The 20750-nt window shown below is 40.3% G+C and overlaps 2 protein-coding genes and 1 non-coding gene across 4 annotated transcripts; 1 reads left to right on the top strand and 2 right to left on the bottom strand.

Moving 5' to 3' along the window:
- The first annotated feature begins 169 nt into the window (after positions 1 to 169).
- LOC115596907 (transmembrane protein 41A-B-like) lies at positions 170 to 8330 on the top strand. The gene is made up of 5 exons (XM_030442368.1): positions 170 to 565; positions 5081 to 5231; positions 5534 to 5695; positions 5852 to 5990; positions 6082 to 8330. The coding sequence occupies exons 1-5, from the start codon at positions 426 to 428 to the stop codon at positions 6315 to 6317; spliced, it is 828 nt and encodes a 275-aa protein (XP_030298228.1). The 5' UTR covers positions 170 to 425; the 3' UTR covers positions 6318 to 8330.
- A 3-nt stretch (positions 8331 to 8333) lies between these two features.
- On the bottom strand, positions 8334 to 20063 carry gpr155b (G protein-coupled receptor 155b). Of its 2 annotated transcripts, none has more exons than XM_030442366.1 (20): positions 19926 to 20063; positions 19176 to 19388; positions 18915 to 19062; positions 18328 to 18457; positions 18005 to 18183; positions 17008 to 17160; positions 16774 to 16841; positions 16250 to 16421; positions 15484 to 15639; positions 15205 to 15288; positions 14902 to 15025; positions 14697 to 14781; positions 14438 to 14525; positions 14012 to 14240; positions 12874 to 12951; positions 12636 to 12793; positions 12417 to 12512; positions 12263 to 12327; positions 12018 to 12155; positions 8334 to 11207 (listed from the first exon to the last, which is right to left on the bottom strand). In XM_030442366.1, the coding sequence occupies exons 2-20, from the start codon at positions 19331 to 19333 to the stop codon at positions 10652 to 10654; spliced, it is 2865 nt and encodes a 954-aa protein (XP_030298226.1). In that variant the 5' UTR covers positions 19334 to 19388; positions 19926 to 20063; the 3' UTR covers positions 8334 to 10651. The 2 variants fall into 2 exon arrangements, with proteins under 2 accessions (XP_030298226.1, XP_030298227.1); XM_030442367.1 differs by having other exon boundaries at positions 11085 to 11265.
- Positions 20064 to 20501: 438 nt separating this feature from the next.
- Positions 20502 to 20583, bottom strand: trnas-cga (transfer RNA serine (anticodon CGA)). The gene has a single exon. It is a non-coding gene; the product is annotated as a tRNA-Ser (tRNA).
- Positions 20584 to 20750: the final 167 nt, after the last annotated feature.

The raw sequence follows: 20750 nt of genomic DNA, 5'->3' as shown, positions 1-20750 counted from the left end.
ACAAATCCAGAGTCCAAACAAAATATCAGAACTCACACAGAAAGTTAATTTAAATCAGTTAAACATGTTCTGTGTGAATGTTTGTGGGGTTAAAATAATAAATAAAAGCTGTCAAAGTAGCAGGAACTAAAGAGGAAAGTCCTGAGTGTGCGCGGTTGTGTTATAGTGTGACACACATGTCAACAGTGTCCCTTAAGAAAGTTGTTGGTCGCCGGCTGCCATGTGATCCTCCGGCCGAACCCGGCCAGAATGTCAACCGTCACTTGTAGCCCGTCGGCCGGTAGGCAGCACCGCTCCTCCTCGGGGAACTGAACCACAACCCGTCGACCTGCGTCCCCCCCTCGGAGGTCCTCCCCTCCTCTTCACTCCAGGCCGAGGAGCCAGAGGAGTCTGCCGGTGAAGAGCGACGTCCAGCGGGCAGCAACATGCGCTCCGTGGCGGGGTTAGCTGCCATTGTGGCGGCGGCGAGTTTCTACCTCTACCTGCTGTCCACTCATCTCCCCCCGGGACTAGAGCACGTCCAGCCGGGCTCCGAGGGGCAGGACGAGGCGGTGCAGGAGTACAGGTGCGGCAGAGAACAGAGACACACTGACTCTATGTCCAAACTTTCATTATTGTCTGTGTAACATACAGAGTAAACAACCCAAAATATGTCTAATTCTGGGCTATTACACCAATTCTGCTGTGAGATAGAAAGTTATAAAAAGGCTGATTCTAAAAATATTGTGATTATTTACAGTTAGGATGAAAAAGTAGGCAATACAAATACTGACAGGAAGAGATGTTTACTTTTAATACAGCCTGTCCAAAAATTCAGTTTGTGTCCAGGTGTTTGAGTCAGCATGATGAAAAGTAACGAAGTACATTTACTCAACTACTGGCCTAACAGGCGTATTAAATGCAATGTCAAAGTACTTGAGTAATCTCAATTTCTGACACTATATTTGTTTATTTTCCTACATTTTTTTGCAGATGTTGCACTTTTTACACTACTAAATGTATCTGAAAATCTTTAGTTACAAGTTACTTTGCACATTCGGGTTACTAATATGAATAAATTATGATGTAGGTAATGTTTACTAAGATACTCAGCAGCATGAAGAGTATAATTAGCACATTAATGCTTTTCTAATTATAACCCAGTCATAAAATATAATTCTGAAAGGAGTCATTCTGCAAAATAAGGGACTTAACTTCAGGTACGTTAAATAAAAATTACAATACTTTTACCTAAACAAAACGTGGAATGCTTTGCTTATAAATGAGTATATACATACTTTGGTGTTGATGCTTTTATTAAGTAAAACAAAAAAGATCTGAGTTGTTCTAAAAAAACCCTGGCAGTGAGCCTGCAGTGTGTGTTTGTCCGGGTTTTCCCTCCTGTGTTACAGAAACATCAAGTGTCTCAGAGACTAGATTACAAAAACTTCCCCCGTCATGGCTCTCAATCTTTTTGGCTTGTGACTGTACGGGACGATATGAAAACTTCACATCATGATTCTCCTGAACGTAATAATTGCAATTCACGATATTATGTCGATATGGAATAAAATTATGCTTAAAACTCTTAACATGGCACTAAAATGTACTTAAATTGTGCTAAAGGAGCAAACTGGACGTGTCCACACATCTGTTTAACTTTTTTTGTGGGAGATATGATGGACAAACTGTGCCGTCCTCCGTAGCTCATGAAAAGGTGAGTTAGACAGTTAGACAAGTCATTCATCTGAAGATATTCATGATTTTTGATTATGGTGTCATCACAGTTTCAGGACATTAAGTGTGAGCAGATCAAACTGAAAGAAAAGAGAGACAATGAGTGAAAATCAAACAGGTGTAAACATGTTTTACTGAAACAGACGTTTGTGTCTCAAACTTTAGAGTCGTAATGACGCCTCATATTTACCTGAAAACCTCTTAAAGGTTCTATTTGTTTGAAAAGTAGATTTTTGATTCTTATTCCCAACCTGTCACATAATGACACTCTGGGATTGTGGGTCCAGTCGACCTCCATCCAGAAGTTTTTGACGAGTTAGGAATGAGTCTCTAAAAACAACTTTTCTTAAAAATAGACACCAATCAACACTGTTTACCCTCCTCTTTCCCAGTGCATGCTGGGATAGGATCCCTGGGAGGGAGGGTATAAGTAAAGGAATTAAATGAAGGAAATAACAACCTCGCTAACCAGTTCTTGACAGTCTGTGAGGATTTGAGCGTTTCAGCACCGGCCACCCGTAGATTTGTCATATTAACATCGTGTTCTCAGATTTAATGTTAATAATAGAAATGTCAGTATAGCTATTAAATATTAAAAGTCTGTTTATAGTCTCATCTCCTCTCCTTTCTTTTTCTCTCCTCTCGGTACATTTTGGACTGATCGCATTACTCCTTAGAGTGTGTGTGTGTGTGTGTGTGTGTGTGTGTGTGTGTGTGTGTGTGTGTGCGCGTGTGCGTGTGTGTGTGTGTGTGTGTGCGTGAGTCTCGTTAGTGGTATGTTGTAATGTGCCAGACGGTCAAGTGTGAGGTTGTCTGGGGTTGATAGAATAACGCCGACCAAGACGCTCTGAGGCCAAGATCATGACCCAACTGTGTGTGTGTGTGTCTGTGTGTGTGTGTGTGTGTGTGTGTGTGTGTGTGTGTGTGTGTGTGTGTGTGTGCGTTTGTGTATTTGCACCATATTACTCATATTATACTCTCACTTATCAAGTCATTCAAACGTGGAGTGAGTGCACTTGGTTGGCATCCTGTTCGCTCAGCCGTATGTGTGTGTTTCTGCATGTGACTGTGATGTCAGTGATGAGATATTGGAGTTAAGATTCATAAGATACGTTTTCTTTCTTCTTCATGTCTGAAAGCAAGTGAAAGTTTTTTTTCAAGATTAATAATACAAAGTTCTTGTCATGTTGTAAAGATAGTAAAAACCAAACAAAATTCAGGAGATTTCTTTTTTGGCAAAGAAATTAGGATAAAAACAGTGAATACAAAAAGTGCTTTATTAATGTTTTCCTTTTCAGTTGGTTTCACACATGAACAAAAATGAATTTGTCCTCCATAGTTAAAAAAAAACAAAAAAAAAACAAGAAAATTATGGAGGAGTTTTTTTAAACAAAAAATACTTTAAAAAACACATTTTCAGCTTATTGAATTTTTGTTCTTCATGTCTCAAAAAACTTTGAAAAAGAATAGACTTTATGGAATAAGTAGCCTATAGATTTATAGAAAAAAAATGATTTTTTTAAAACAATATTTTTTTCATGTCTAAACTTGAGTGAATGTTTTTTATGCATGAAACTGAGTGGAAATTTTTTTTTTTACAAAATTTTCAGATTTTCTGAAAAAAATAAATAGAATAGATTGATTGATTGAAAAAACAGATTTATTTAATAAAAATTTAATAAAACTGATTTTTAGAAAAAAAAAGTTTTGGGGGAAATGATAATAGATTTTTTTTAAAGAACAGATTTTTGGAAAAAAAGAATGATTGAAAAAAACAGATTTTTCATAAAAATGTTTTTGAAAATAAATAGAATGTCTGAAAATGTATAAATGTTCGTGTATAAACCAAGTGCAAAAAAAATTATTATGAAATTTCAGCAGAAAATGTTTTAATAAAAAACATTTCTAGAGAAGAGATTTTTCAGAAGATTTTGAAAGATTATTTTTAAATAGAATACATACGGAGCCCCTAAAGGGACATGGGGTGAAAAAATAAAATAAAACGTTTCTTGTGCGCACAAGATACTTTCTGGTGCGCACGAGAAACGTTTTATTTTATTTTTTCACCCCATGTCCCTTTAGGGGCTCCGTAAATACATTTGTTGAAAAAGACTGTTTTTTGTTTTTTAAAAAGAGATAGAAAATAGTTTTGAAGCAGATTTTTTTTTTAAATAGGTTATAATAACAATAACATGAGTGGACATTTTTGTGTTTTTTTAATGTCCTGAAACAGTGAATAAAACAATTCTAAAACTGTTATTTGTGAAACCAAGTGAAAGATTTGTATTATTATTATTTTAGAAAGGAAAAAAAATCAGGATAAAAAATATAGTTATATAGTTTTTATATAGGATTTCTTAGTGTGTGAAAGTTTCATGTGGATGAAAAAAATTTTTAATTCTGATGTGGAAACAAGCAAAAAAAAAGAAAACTCTCCTGCCCCAATTTTTTTTCACTTGGTTTTTTCCTTTCCTTTCTTTCAGAAATTGCAGTTGGCTATTTTACATACATTTATCACTCTTTATAGTTTTAACAGCATCCTACTCTCAATATTTATCCTGACGTGACACAGCTCAGTTCCTAGTTCCTCTCTGCTTGAGGGGTCTATATCAACACTGTGTGTGTGTGTGTGTGTGTGTGTGTGTGTGTGTGTGTGTGTGTGTGTGTCACGGGGTTATGTGTAAGCGAAATTAAAAGTGCCCACGATGACACATTTCCCTGCTTTAATACAGTACGTACATTCATACAGTTTCATGTATCTGAGCGCTCAAGCATCATCAACCTGCCGGCCAATGAGAGAAGGGAATGGTTGAACGCTGACCAGTAGGAAGAAGGAATGCTGAATGTCCCAGCAGATGGGAGAGGAAGTCGGCATCTTGAGTTTCAAGTTGGGGGGATTCTGGTGTGTGTGTGTGTGTGTGTGTGTGAGAGAGAGAGAGAGAGAGAGGAGTGTTTTCATACCCTCTGCTCAAGTCTACAGGCAGCGACACTATTTCTGTCCCTCAATCAAATGTATCCTGTTACCCTTGCCTTTGCACACACACACACACACACACACACACACACACACACACACAGCCCCCTCTCTTCTTTCTTATATGATCATTCCTTTTATTTCAGCCATGGTGTGGTGTGTCAAGCTTATGATTTTCACTCAAAACATAGTTTAAACTTCATAATAATAATAATAATGAAAGGCATTCTGGGAAATGTAGTAAATCACTGACCAAGTCCTGCACAGGAAATTAGCCAGTGGACATCAGACCTCACAGACTGCTGGTGAAAACTTTGTTTATTGTTCATTCATGATAAGTTGAAAGGTCAGTAGGTACAATTATTTGTTGTTCTGCGTCTCACCACGCAGGCTGAAGTTCCCGTCGGACCTGGACGAGCTGCGGGAGCTCGCGGAGATGCTCAAGTTTTATAAACGAGAACATCACGGCTACGTCCTGCTGCTGTTCTGCAGCGCCTACCTCTACAAACAGTCCTTCGCCATACCTGGCTCCTCTTTCCTGGTGAGACACACTGCAAACACACGCAGTTACATGATTCTGACAAGACCTGGAGACACAATTCATTCATCGTCTAAAAACTTCAGGCAGTTTTGGGTTGACAGAGTTCTCAGAATATCTCCATCGTGTTGACTTAGGATGAAGATATCTATAAGCAAACAAGAAAGTTTAGTTTGTCTGATTTCAGGCGAACCGTAGCACACAGATCTTCCTCACTCTGTGGCGACTCTACATACAGTGCCCGGTTCACACAAATTACTTGAATCCATCTCTCTCATCCATCCATTACTCCCTCCATCCTTCAGAACATGTTAGCTGGTGCCATATTCGGGCCCTGGGAGGGTCTGGTGTTGGCCTGCCTGCTCACCACGACGGGCTCCACGTTCTGCTACCTGCTCTCCGCTGCGTTTGGGAAGCAGCATGTGGTTCAGCTCTTCCCTGATAAAGTGGACCTGCTGCAGAGGAAGGTAGGCGTCTCCATTCACCATGCCAGCAGCTCTGTGATAGAAAAAAGAAGCAATTTTTTTTTTCGTTCTCTTTCTGGTTTCATCTACTTTCCCCTCAATTCTTCTCACCATCTTTGTTCTTTTCTCTCCCTTTTTTCTTCTTCCCTCTCCTGTCAGGTGGAGGAAAACCGTAGCAGTTTGTTCTTCTTCCTCCTTTTCCTCCGTTTCTTCCCTATGACTCCTAACTGGTTCCTTAACATCACCTGTCCTGTCCTCAACATCCCTATGCCCATTTTCTTCTTCTCTGTGTTCATAGGTGAGGCTACACCACACTAAATAAAACACACAACGCACACAACACAGGTAGCCGCAAACTCTGATCACTCGGCTGCCGTTCTCTCCTCCAGGTTTGATCCCCTACAACTTCATCTGCGTTCGCACGGGCTCCATCCTCTCAGAGATCCATTCCCTGGACGACATCTTCTCCTGGGGGACGCTGGCTCAGCTCCTCGCCATCGCCCTCATGGCTCTCCTCCCCGGAGCGCTGATCAAACGTTACGGCAAAACTCACCTCAAGGTGGACGGCATGGACAGCAACGGACCGAGCCAGGCTGAGATCAAGCAGGACCGCAAGAGGCGATGATTCTGGATTCAACTCTCCGCTGAGTGGTGCGCGACCTTTTGTCCTCATGAGCCCTGAGATTTCTGTAAGGTCACACCAAAGGCTCATCATACTTCTTGTGTGATCTGTTCTGAAAGTCTGGAAACGTCTTCAGGTCATGTTACACCAGGCTGCAGACGACAGTTTCTGCCTCCTGAGATGTGAAATCTCTCAGTGCTAACAGAAGTGATATCTTCTGAGACGGGCCCCGAAAATCCTTGGATTTAAACTTTTTTTTATCAAATGAAGCTGAGTTGTTGTTTGTGAACCTGCAACAAGCAGCTTTAAAATGAACATCACCTTGATTTTGAATTGACTGATGTGTCAACACCAAAGGACGACCCCAAAACACGGCAATACAGATTCTTAATTCAATTTCGCCAAACTACATTTTTCACATTTGTTATTTATTATGATAGTTTGGAAATGTGATAGCGATAACAGACTGATGAGCTCTTGTCATGCGGAGAGTTTCCAGCCTCAGGTCAACCAAAGACTGCCTTTCTGTTAGCGGTCTGTTGTACATCACAGTTTTGTTCTTGATACGTTTCTTTCTCTCATCGCCTCCATGAAGAATTGTGCAAGTGTGCCAAATTATCACGAGAGCTTTTTCGAAGCAATTTGTTCCACAGGAGGCCCCGCTTTGACCCCGCTGTGGGAGAATCTGTTCAGGATTTCGTCACAAACCTTTCGCCACTTTTTGTTCTCTTTTTTCATTCATTTAAACGTCTGCCGTGGATTATGGAGATCAGACGATTAACCAGTGCAGCCATTAAGCTTTCCCGGGATTTGCATAGAAAAAACATTTAGTACATTTGGACTTTTTGAATGTCTCAAGCTTGAGTGAGCGTCTGTTTTCCTCAAGCACTTACGTGTCTTAATGTAGCCGTGGCTGCCATGACAGATCAGTTTTACAGTCACTAACTGACAGAAGCAAGGTCTGATCTTCTCACGATGGTTTCAGCAAAGAGAAAAGTCTCCATGAACACAAACACAGTGTAATGTGACGAGCAGCTGACTGAACTCTTACAATATAAACCTTTCCTTTTCTTGGCGGAGAGTTTTGGACATTAGGTGACATTTTCTCGACCTTGACCTTTTACAGAGCCGGCGCTACATCACATCGACGGTTACACACATTCTCACCGTGTTGCTGCCAAACGCAATGAGGGTTCCTGTGTTTTACTTGTTCAAGAGCACCGTGACATCACCTGAGGGAAAAGTTTACTTCATTTCTTCTTTACTCAACTCAGAAGGCGCAGATAAAACAGAAGTAGATAGAATATAATGATTGTTAAGCCAGTGGAAGTCGGTGACTTTCAGCCTTGTTTCAAGTATCTTTGTGTTTGAATTCTGAAACAGTCGTGAGAAGATCTCATCTTGTGCTCCGGTGAAAATGAAGCATTTAACTGATTGTGATGTTGCACCGTGTCTGTCACCATCAGTGTATCTGATACACTTTAAATGTGGAAATTAACTTTTTTTTTATCAGTATTTTGCAGAGCAGACAGTCTGTAGGAAATGGTCTTAAATTGTAGCTTCTTACCAAAGAAAAAATCTTAATTTCAGGTGTGACTGTAGCGATGAGGGACAGTCTTTGCAGATCTGGATTGCCTGTTGTACATGTTAGAGGTACTGTATGTCGGAGTTCAGAGATATTTTGTAAAATCCTTTTTCTTTCTTTAGTCTGACGGTGTTCTGAAGTTCAGGATCTTTAGTTACGGAGTGGAATCAATGTCAAAAGAATTTCATTAACATCCAAAGTGCCAAACATCCCATTTAAATGTGCTGCTCACTTTCCAACAGCAAAATTAAATTCATTTAAGATGAAAAACATTTTTTTTTTATTAATGTTTTAAGATTTTTGTTCTCCTCTTTGACCCCCCCAAAAATATATTTTTTCCATTTTTTTCCTTTTAAATACAGGTTTTTGTGGAATATGTGAACATGTAATAAAATCTGTCAGTCTTGTGTCGTGACAAAGTGAAACGCGTACGATTTTGGATGCAAACAAAAGTTTATTTGTGTCGTTCTTGCAGTCACACAGTCGTCGACCCTGATTGATTTACTGCAATGCACTTGAAACAAAACATCGATCAACAACACAGTTACAACCGCACGTTAAAATCTCTCTTGTTCTCTCTTACGCTGACACACACACACACACACAGAAACTCAGGACATATTGTTCATGCACACAAACACATTTACACACACACACACACACACACACACACCTTCACATTGGCGCAGGCAGGCACTCGTTTTAACAACTCAGTAAACACAAGGACCTGGTGTGAATTGCATGAACTTAAAATGTGGTGTCAGTTGGCAGAAGACACATGGGTCAACATATATGGCTCATATGTAAATATGTCACCATCCATCTTCTTCAGTCCTGACAACATGTGATGAACCTCAAAGTAACAAGTCACAAATCAGCAGCAACTGAACAGGCGAACAGCAGTTGTAGTGTAGTGAGTGTGCTGCGAGTCTGTAAACAGTTCAGTAATGTCACGACTTCAGTCAGTTTTCTGTACGATATGAGATCATTTAGGACCGTTACCATGACTTTATCAGCCCTATCAAAATCTAACAAGATAAAATTCAAAATTCAAATGGACAGGTGTGTTTCAGACACTTTTCACTTAAATGTGTAATCTTTTAGGATATGTCCAAAATTCAATTGTAGCTCCAAAAGCAACGGAGGCAGAATATAACCAGAGACACTGACAACATGCTGCTCTTTGCTAGCTATCCTCAGCTGTAGCTAGCTAGCGTTAGCAATTTGGTGTGAAATGGCTAAAATTTTTGTTTAAAACATTCCAAATAAGAACCACAATTATCAAGAGAATGAAGAAACGGTAGTATTGATGTTAATGTCAAAGACATCTGTGTATTGTGTTACGGAGATGTCTACTAAAATAGCGTGCTACAAAGCTTTCTTCACACTCCGTTGATAACGTTAGTACATTTTTTTGTATATTTAAACTCATATTCTGTCAATATCTTACAAATTGCTCCTTTGACAACACACTTGAGAGCTTTTGAGGTTTTGATAAAAATCATTTTTTGAAGCTAATTTGTGATCGGTTGCCCAAAACACTCTGTAGTGATGAAGAAACTTCAGTTCAGGTTTGGCCTGAGCTGAAATGTTGCGTTGCATTTGGTGACGTGACAACAGTCAATCCAAACAAATGGTGTAATTGACAGCGGCAACGCACTTACACGATGTAAAGATAACAAACATTCTCCACTGCATCGTCACAAGACAAATATCTAGTGAGTTGCCTAATTTGAAAGATTTCAAGAATGCCATTATTCAGTCAGTGCAAAAGGTTCAGTGCTGAGCAGAAGTCTGTTCTGCTCCGGGTCATGCAAGTAGTCGACGTAGACCAGAGTGGTTAAAAGACACAGCGTGCAAAATATCAAATACTGAAATAACAGGCAGCTTCTCTCATCTGAAAGAAAACATGACAACATAAAACAGAATGAGCAGGCAAGAACGCCATTGGCTTTTGGAGTGAGCAGCCCTGCGGCTCATTGGCTAAGAGAAAACACAGCACTGCTCCTTCTTAGCGTCTTCTCATCGCTTGCACGCAAAATGTCACATAAAATATCGACAGGCTGATGAATGGACGACTTGTCCTCAAAACAAAAATGTGAATTTACTGGCTCACAGAAAGATGAAAAATCTTTTTACCGTCACATAATCAGAGAGCGATTGTATATGTTCACGTCTGACGGTGACTAAAATCAACAATGATTATGATCGAAGCCAACTCAGTTCAGAGTGGTGATAAGATTTGAACTAAAAGTTTTTCAAAAAGAGGAGTGAAGAAGACTTGAAGGTGACGTGACGTACCAGCAGGGAGCGCTCGTCTTCTCCTCCTGCTCGTCCTCTCATTCTTTAACTGTCTCCACAACGTCTGCTATCACTTTTTCTGTCTGTAATTACTCTCAGATATTTTCAAATTTAGGTGAAGCCTTGAGCGGACAAGCAAGCAGCAACCACCATGAGTAGCCCAGGAAACATGTCAATCACAGTAAACACACCTTCAAAAATACTTCTTGGTATCATCCTGGAACAAAACTGCCACCAATGCACACATTACAAAGAGGTGATTTTCCATGATTTTTCCAGGAGAAGTTATGGATCTGCTTCACTGACTTCAGAACAATTAGCCTTCCCAGAGCCAGTCCAGTGGTTGTTGGATAAGCTGCACCATAAGGCACTTCCGCTTTGGCTCTCAGCCATGGTGGTTGCTGCTTGGTATCTCTTCCTTTTCACCACCTCCTTATCTCCTCATTTCCTCTCAAACGTTCCTGGACCATCCCTCCCCTCTCCCCTGTGTGAACTGGTACAGCAGAGTGGGTTCATCCCTGAAGCTGTGCTGACCTGTCAGGTGATCTAACACTCCTCCCAGCTGAAGTCGAACACCGTACAGCTGGGCCTCGGCTCGCCCGGCACACAGGCCCCGCTCAACCAGCCAGTCCACCAAGTCGCTGCCCCGAAACACACTTTCTAAATGGAGCGGGGGATTCTGATCAGGATGGGGCGGGTTAGAGGCTAAACCATGCTGGGGCAGGTGTTGGTTAGAGTGAATCTGTGAAATCGGCTCCTCTGGGATGTCAGAGTTGTAAATATGTGCTTGGTGTTCATTCTCAGGCACAAGCTGAAGTTGGGATGGAAGCGAACGTCGGTCACAGGATTCAGCTGGATCGTGACTTTGGTGAATCTGGTGCAGATTCTGGTTTGGATGCTCCTGAGAATCCTGATGTAGGTGTAGATGCCGGGGCTGATGGGAGAGGGAATTTCTCAAAGCCTCCTCCTCCTCCTCCTCCAGTCCTCCTCCTCCTCCTCGTCCGAACCTGTCATTATCAGAGGAAGGATTCACCTGTCGAAGCGCTCACACTCTCCCCTGAGCCACTAGGGGGTGACAGAGGAGGAAACGGAAAGGGGAAAAAAGGCAGGCAAAGGGAGGAATACAAGGAAATATAAGGGGGAAGAAAGGAAAGAACCAGCAAAAAGAGAGGAAATGAAGAGTGGAAAGCATTTTATGTGTTAGAATAAAAGTAAAGAAGAGCTCTCAAGACTCAAAATCAATCCGAAAGTGTTTTAGTTAGTAACGTTTTTTCAGTAGAATGCCCAAATTCACACTCAGCTTTTAAATTATTGTACGATTTCACATTGCTTACTGCTAAAAAGTAAACAACGGAAACAGGATAGATGAGCTAATCTTTCTGCTGTGGCCTGCATACCACTGAAAAGACATTAAAACAGTAATGAAACATTAATAAAGCTCAGAAAAAAGCCCAAATGTTGCAGGCAATAGTGTCAGTAACAGCTCATTCTTCTATGTAACTATAAACATGTACTGCAAACAAATGTTAAATTAGAAATTGTAGAACATATAATATAAAATGTTTTATTTATATTATATGTCTATAAATGTCTCAATTGCAGCAAAACAGATCAACAGATTACATGCAAAGATGATGCAAAACATTTATGAAAAATCAGGGTGAAGAAAAATAATAACCCAGCGGTAAAAGCCAGGAAAGCACTTCAGAATAGAATCATTTACTTTACACAATGTTAGTTCAAGTGTATTTCTCCTTTAATAGACAGACATGAAAGTAATTTGCATGGACAAAACACACAGAAACTATCACTCTTACCTGCGTGTGTGTACTAGGTCTTGTACACACTGGTCTTTGTGGTAGCGGACAAACTGGGTACAGGTGAGCCTCACCTCCTCTGGTACACCTGAGGGACTCAAATCATCACTCTCCCTGCCCTGCCACAGCCCGAGCAACCTGACACGGACACAAACATTAGTCTGTGTGCCTCTTTTGACCATTTAATGTAAAAGGAAATCATGTTGGACGTGTCGGACAACCAGCCGATCATCTAGAAGTCTCACCTCTTTTTAAAAGGCAGGATGATGAGGTGTCTGTCCAGACCAAAGATCCCAAAGGACAGGAAGCCCTGAACAAAGACAAAGAGAATTATGATTTTACAGCTGTAGTTGAAGTTAAACACTTGTTTATACATTTAAAGAGGACAAACACTGGTACCTGTCCATAGTTGGCTACAGCACAGAAGAACTGTAGTTCAAGGTAAAGTCTTCCTGGATCTTTGTTGAACAGCCACCACAGACAGCTGGACAGGTTCTACATCCAGACAGAGACATTCAGGACATTTATCCTGACAGTTTACATCTCAGCTTCATATTATAACTTTATACAAGTTAACTAGGCTTTTTTTCTTAAAGCAAGAACACATTTAATCCTCACCGCGAGCAGGCTGACAAAGAGCAGCAGACAGAGCAGAACGTGTCTGACTGTCTGTTTGTCATCGGTGGTCTGAGGCCCGGGTGGTGGCAGGTTCAGCGGCTGCTCTGAGGACGAAGGACCCTGCTGCTGTTGGCCGTCACACAGCGCCCCACTGTGGCCTGGAGAGGAAAACAGACGGTTAGGATCCAATTTAAATTCCAAAGATTGAAAAGTAAATAATGAAATTTGCGTTTGTTACCTGTGCTGTTTGTGTGCTCCCTCTGCGTGCTGGCGATCATGTCAGGTAAGGACTGAAGAGGAGAGAAACCGTGGAGGTCTGGAAACAAAACAGAAAGAGTGTAAATATTGATCTTAAGACCTGCTGGTCAGTATTGATGGAAAGTTATGACTAGTTTCAACTCTGAAGACATTCAGATTACATGCAGCCTTTATGGTTTTTCAGGCATAAATGTTAAAGGGATTTCAGAAAGCCAAATGTACTACAAATGTCTGTTCCCTGTCCAGCTCAGAATAAACCAAAGGTATTAGAACAGGGTTACCTGAGTTGGCAGAGAAAGACAAACTATTTTTTTCGTGAAATGCAAAAGAATTGTGAAAACGCTCACTCATTTTTAGACATGGAAAAAAATCTATATTTTTAAAACTATTTACTTGAATTTTTTTTTCAGAAAAACTTTTTCAAAAAATCTATTATTTGAAGAGAATATATATTTTTCAAAATAAAAAACGTTTTATCTGTCTATATATTGTTTTCTTTTCTAAACAAACAATTTCTTTTTTTCAAATTATTATTTTTTTTTTTTCTTAAATCTGCTTTTTCAAACAATGCCTTCTATTTAATTTGCAAATAATCTGTTTGTCTTTTTCAAAGACTTTTTTAATCTATTTGTTTCCTTCAAAGACTTCTTTATAATTGTTTGTGTATAATCTGCTTTTGTTTCAAAAATTCTATTATTTGAAAAAAAAAAATGTTTTCCCATAAATTTTTTTTTTTTTCTTCAAACAATGTATTTTTCCAAAAATCTACTTTTTCAAACAATGCAAACAATTTATTTTTCAAAAAATGTTTTATTCATTCCTGAGGTGATTTTGAGGTGAGATTTCTCCACATTGCTGCAGTGAAATGTAACCAAATGTGTACCTGTGATAGAGTCAGGCATCAGGAGGAAGTTTTTTCTTGTTTTTTTTTCAAATGTCTGTTTATTTATGTTTAAATGTACAAACAAGTCTATTCTATTTCTTACCTTTTTTATTATATTGTTTATTTTTTGCTTTACTTTTTTTGTAATATTCTGTCCTTTAGCTGCTGTAGCAAACACATTTCCCCGTTTGTGGGACAATAAAGGAATACTGATTCTGATTCTGATATTTTGTACCTGAGTGGACGCTGCAGGCAGGTGAATTTGCCACCTGTGGCTGCTGCTGTTGTTGTTGTTGCGGATCCTCCAGGCCACCAGTGGCCCTCTGCTCATCATTGATTCCTGCAACAGCAGCTCTGCTCAGGGCCTGGTAGCCTCTCTGCTCCCTCTCACCTTGGCTGAGACCCATCAGAGAAATCGCACCAAGCACCAGGCTGACTGCAAGCACCACTGCTGTGCTGATGATCTGGAATACCAAAGACCAGAATACTAATTAAACTTCATGGACGACTGAGTAAAAGCAGAGATCTCGTTCACTGAATAGGTGCTAAACAGACTCAAGCAGAGCTGAGGGAAGAGATGATCCAGGATGAACACAATAAAAAATGGAACAGAGTAGAAAAAGAGAATAAAATACAAAATTACAGCTGGCGTTTTTCTAACCTGAGCTCTGCCATAGAAGAAGGCAGAGTCTATGGTGTCAGTCCTCTCTCCTGATATCAGAAGACCTCCGACCATCAGGAAGGGAACCCTACACAAACAAACACACACACACAGTCACATGTACCATGATGTTCAGACAGCTTTTTCATGTTTGAGATTCTACTCTCACAATTCAACATTTTTACAAAGCAGATATATCATTAAAGAGTTTTTAAGTTTTCACAGAAGAGTCTTAAGGAGTTTGGGTGTGTTGACCTACCCCCAACCCAAAATCATGAATACTCCTGGTCTCAGTCTCAGCAGGTCATCTCTGTTAGTCAGAGCCAGACAGAGAGGGATTAAACCTGAAAAAAAAAAAACACCCAAAACACTGATATCCAAGAACTAGAGTGTGAGAGTGTACATAATAAACACAATTAGTATCGACTCAGAGGTGTTCTAAACCGCTCATGAAATACACACACCTGTCCAGATGTAGGTGCTGTACAGAGATCCGTAGAGCAGAGTGAAGGTGAGAATTTTGCCCACCAGGTTATCTTCTTTTTTCACCAAGAAGTTCCACAGGATCATACTGACACACACCAGGAACTAGAGCAGAGTAAAGCACAGTAGTAAAGGAAAGAGAATTCAAATGAATGTGAGGAGATAATGTGCTTCATTAACATCTCCTGAATAAATGAACAGAGACAGAAAACACAAAATGACCTCTAAATATCATTATAACCCAACATTACATGTGAACACTTGAGTTGTGACTGGAGACTGACCTGAGCCAGGAAAAGATTTAAGGCAAACAGGTGAGGAAGTCTGTTAAATTTCCTGCTGAGCAACATCACCACAATGGTCCACACCTGAGAGAAGACACACATGATCACATAATATTACTGTCCATAAAACTTCTGCCTACTTCTTACATGTAACTCCATGTAGTAAAGTCTGGAAAACAATTATTCTTAATCACTTTCTTATGTTTTTCACATCTTTCCGTGCTCCCTTTTGTGTGACCAGTATTTCAGGATTCACTCCCGTCAGACAAACATTCTTACCAGTGCTACAAGGCTGACAATGCTGATGTTGAAGCTAACGTTTTCAAGTTCTGTCACCAGGGGCGTCGGGTCCATTAGAGGGATCGTTAACAACCACGCTGACACGTACATGATGGGGGCAGACAGAAACGTACTGATGACCATCCCTGATGTCACCTGAAGGCAGAACAGAGAGAAAGACATTTAAAAACACAAGACACGAGACTACCTGTGAATGTAATCTGGATACAGATCATAACGTACCGCGTGGAAGCTGGGGTATATATATATATTAATTTAAATACCGTCTGAACAGGATCACAAAAGTGTTCCCTATAATGAAAGTAATAACCTACAGAGAATCTCATGATTTATCTTCCACTTTTTAATTTATATAAAATAATAATGGGTCTGACATCGATGTTGAAAGAGCTTCCTTTACTTGTTCAAAAAACTATTTATTACTATATGAATTAGAAGAGTGAAAGTGGGTGGTGTCATGGTGTGGGGGAGGATGCAGAGTATAGCAAACACATTTGAAACGGCAGAATGGCAAGAAATTAGAATTTTCTTGGCTTCAGTGTGTGCGATTCTTGTAAAGCGTACTCTTGTCATGTGGTGGGATCAGGTGATCAGCGTTTGTCACGGTGATGCCTTGTTTTTAAGTCAAACAGGAAGTTTTTATCCTTTTTTAATCCAGATTCATGCTCCTGTATTTTCCAATAATGTTCCCAATATAATTGTGTTGTTGTTTAAAGAAAGAATACTGCATATCAACGGTACTTACCACCTCCAGCTCCATGTTGTAGTGCCCAGCATAGATGGCCACACTGGGCGCCGTTGGGAAGACTCCATACAGGAACGCAAAGTTGGACAAACTGGTGTGGTTGGCACTCGTGCTGTTCACTCCCACATCCAGAATATCCACCATATCTTTACAGACCAGAGGCATCACCAGGCTGAAGAGAGAGCCAGGAAATACATCTATGAAACTTCATTAACGCCTGCTGTAAAGCTCCTGTTGTTCATTAAGATCAGGCTGGAAAACAATAGGACACATTTACATACTGACTAAAGTCCTGGTAACTTCTACAATTATTGCATTATCTGATTATTACAATTAAATAATTAGATATACCTGTGATAAACAGATTATCCAAATCCAAATCAGCAGCCCTGTAATAACTACTTTGTTTGTGTATGGTTATTTTAGAGACAAAAAAACAAAAACATATTTAAATATACGGTAATATAGACAATATCGTAATTAAGGCCACCTCTACATTATACCACACACACACACATGCTTACAGTTTGGCTGTGATGAGGAGAATCAAGGCAACTCCAGTGTCTCTGGTAAGTTTTCTGAGCTGGCCGACCTGCCACAGAAACAGAGAGAATTACTTTACCAATTTACTCAATTTAAATTGTACTAAGCTTAAAGAAAAACTGGATATACAGTCAATCAAAACAAAATATGATTAAGCTGAATGTACAGTAAGGCTAACATTAATCAAAAACAAAACCGGACAAAACCAAACTCACCATGGTGAGGCCGAGGTAAAACAAGGCTGCCCCTCCGAAAGAGTTAGCCAGGCCGTCTATGAACTCTGACAGGACAGCAGGGATCTGCTGGCCCAGAGCAAAGTGAGCGACGATTCCCACGATCACCATGAATACTACTGGGTTCTTCAGCACCTGGAGAGGTGACGGAAAGAGGGATAGACAAAATAACTTCAAAAAAAAAAAAACTAAATGTAATATTTTCAAGTCAGCGTTCCCATTTTCTGAAAGTCTTCTCAGGCCTAATTCCCTCACATAAAGAAACAAATACAGCGTAGTTAAGCCACGGATCGAGGTTAATTACTGTTTTTATAATAAGAACCAGGCTTTACAGAATCTCACAGACAATAATTAACAAACAAGGAAGGCTTGAGTTCTCAGCTGTGCTTTGTTACAGTGATGACAAGAAAACTGCCATCACAAAAAATTATAGAAAATTGTATCTATATAGCAATTAAAAAAAATGTTTTATTGATTTCTTTTTTACTCAGTTTTATCTCCTCCAGAAGTCATTTTCTTCTGGGTTAATATATTCAATTTATACATTCACAAAAATACTGACTTGAGTTGAAAAAGGAAAAAAAAAAAATAGACCCTTTCACAACATTAAAATTGTGTTTTAAACAATATTTTTTTTTTTTTTTTTTTAAAGCAGATTCTATTTTTTTTCTCCGAAAAATCTATTTTTCCCAAACACTTATTTTTTCAAACAATGTTTTTTTTTTTTTTTTTTTTTTCATTTTTCAAAATCAGACTTTATTTTCTTTTAAAAGTCACCTAAAAAAAAATTTAATATGAAAAAAGAATAACCCATATATTCATTTTTTCCATGTGTGAAACAAAAATCTTGGAGGGAAAATAACAAAAAAACCTGGTTTCACACATGAACAAAAAAGTTTTTACTCTTATAATGACAAGGTGTGTTACACTTGCTATGGTTATTGACCTTAAATCTTTTACATAAATGTATGAACAATACCTGTACAACTACAACTCCTACAATGCCAGCAGTGCTGTGCTGTGGATGGCTGGACTGCCTCCACTTCTGCACCTCACAAAGAGCGAAGCCGATGGGATTGAGGAGCATGAGGGAGACCGGGGCGACTAGATAGATGTACTGAAGGTATTCTGGATATGTGCTCCGATACAAAGCATCAACTATAAAACACAAAGTCACAGAGAGGGAGAGGGAGGGAGAGAGAGAGGGGGGGGGGGGGACACATACTTCAATAAAGTACGTTTCTATTCCTTAACAACTTGTGAGGAGTATACATCAGTGTTTGTGTTCTGTGTCTGCCTCACCTATCGGGTATCCTAAAGCAAAGTCATTGCTCTGCGTAGCGAAGATGGCGTACAGGCCAGCTTTGCTGTACCTGCTTTCTGGACTGGCCACCATCAGAGTCAGCACACACACCAGCACAAACACTGTCACCTACACACAGGATGGGAGCATTAAGGTCAGGTCCTGTTGATTTGTTGGTTCTTTGTCTCACATGATTTCTTCAAAGTTCCCACAGAGAAATCAGGCATATCCACCCGTATGAATAGTGCAGCCACACATACAGACACACAACAGTGTTTACACATTGCTGTTCGTTAATGGCTTGATAACATCGCCTCATAACCATGAAAGTCATCACAGCACTGCTATCTCGTGTGACCACAGAGAGGCTCTTTATCCGGGAAATTTGAGAGACTCTTCCTTATGATTCAGTAATAAACATGTCAAATAAGCTTGACCCGTCTACTATAAAGCAATGGTATGCTGAGCGAGGTACTCCAGTGAGTTTATCTGAGTGTGTTTGGCCCGTTAAAACGCACATTAAATATGCCATTCAATAATTGATCACGTTGTGTAACGATCCCAACACTGATGCACAGACACCAACCTTAGCGACCAGCACGCTCCAGAGAAACGCCCAGATGACGTCTCCAAAGTCCAACAGCACCATGTTTTTAAAGAGCAGAGCTGGGAGAGCAAACTTGGACACAAAGTTCCCCAAACCCTTCGACTGGCTCTCCGTGATGATGTCTGCCCTGTGGGTGGAAATGGAGAAAAAAAGTCATGAATGTCCAGAATTCCTGCACACAGCAGATCCTTCAGACGAAGACAAACTCATCAAGTGTGTGCTGTTCTTGCACAAACCCACCTGCCAGCTATGTAGCCGCACAATATGATGCCAAAGCACTCAAGGAGAGCCGGAAAGAGCTTGTCGATGGACATGTGGGGCACCGCGGCAGAGCCCACCAGGGTATTGTGGGATATGTTCTTCCCATGGATCAGCACGTAGTTGTTGGCAATCTCCATGATGATGATGGATGGGAGGGGGGGTCAGGATAGTCAGGTGATGGCTGGAGAATATCTGCAGAGAAAAACATACCATGGAAGTGAAAACAGGCAGGATAGAGACACACAGTTTCATCATGCAGGAGCAGGGGGGAGACAGAGTCACTGCAAATTGTAATTCCTCCCCGTTGGAGGGAACCCAAAAGAACCCAAGACGGATTGTTTTAATATAAAAGCTGAGGAGAGAGCTGTTGGCTGAGTAACAGTCTCTCAGGGTGCCAAGAATTCCGTATTCACGCCTCTGTGCTTGAACATACCGTTAGCTGAGTTAGCACAGTGAAGACACCCCGCTTTCATTCATTGACAGTCGACTTCTACAGCGACATTAAGAAAATGAAACCAATGTTATCTCACAGGGACAGACGCTAACCGCCTGCAATGACCCCAACGATGTCGCTGCCAGGTGACCGTTGGCTAACCGTTAGCTAGGTGCATGCTAAAAACATCAGGGAACAACACACAGCGTTAGTTAAACCTGAGGGAAGAGACGGACCTCCAGCATCTGGCAGTGATTTATTATATGAAATTACTTGTTCAGGAAGTGTGTCCTCACCTCTGTCACTTAGAAGACCATCTCTGCTCGGAACTGTACGACATTTATCCGCCTTGCCCCGTTAAACGAGCCCGTGTTTTTGCCGTTTGTGTGTGAGTCGCTCTGCTTCTGAATCTGACAGCTGCCGACAGCGGCCACGCCCTGAATCGTGACTGACAGGCGATTCGGCCAATCATCGCCGGGCGAGGCTTCGAACTCCGACTGTGATTGGATGAAAGCGTGCGGCGAGATGCTGCATTCATGTGACCTCAAAGCTCGTTTAGTGTTTTTCATAGCAGCAAAACAAATTAAAATCCAACAAATGTGAGGTGGTTCATTAGTTATTCATTTTTATTTCGATCATGATGTCTTTTCAGTTGAAAAGCAGCAATAAAATAAATGTGATGTTATTTTAATATTGTCTTTGTAAGTCTGTAATTGATCTATTGATAATACCATTACACAATTTGCACTGTCAACCCCTCATATCTATACATATGTTGTTTATTAAGATGTCAGACAGGTGTATTTTCTGACACACCATTTGCTATGTAATATTTGCATTATTAGACATTCAAGCAAAGGTGAGGATTTCTTCGCTGTGAACAGGATTTGAACCTGCGCAGGGAAACCCTATTGGATTTCGAGTCCAACGCCTTAACCACTCGGCCATCACAGCTCACACTAAAGCATCTACCTTCAAAATCCATCCACATCCCCAGACATGTTGAATTACTGATACTTATTAATGTTATCTTTGACCAGAACTCCCAATCAAGGGCTTGTTTGGCACTGAAAACACTGAAATCCCTTCAAGTAAGATGAGCTGCAGTTTTTAGGACTGCA

Source organism: Sparus aurata, chromosome 15 (assembly GCF_900880675.1).
Source record: "Sparus aurata chromosome 15, fSpaAur1.1, whole genome shotgun sequence".
Classification (NCBI taxonomy): domain Eukaryota; kingdom Metazoa; phylum Chordata; class Actinopteri; order Spariformes; family Sparidae; genus Sparus; species Sparus aurata.
The sequence above is the reverse complement of the archived record's forward strand: the minus strand, read 5'-3'. Positions and strand labels throughout refer to the sequence as shown.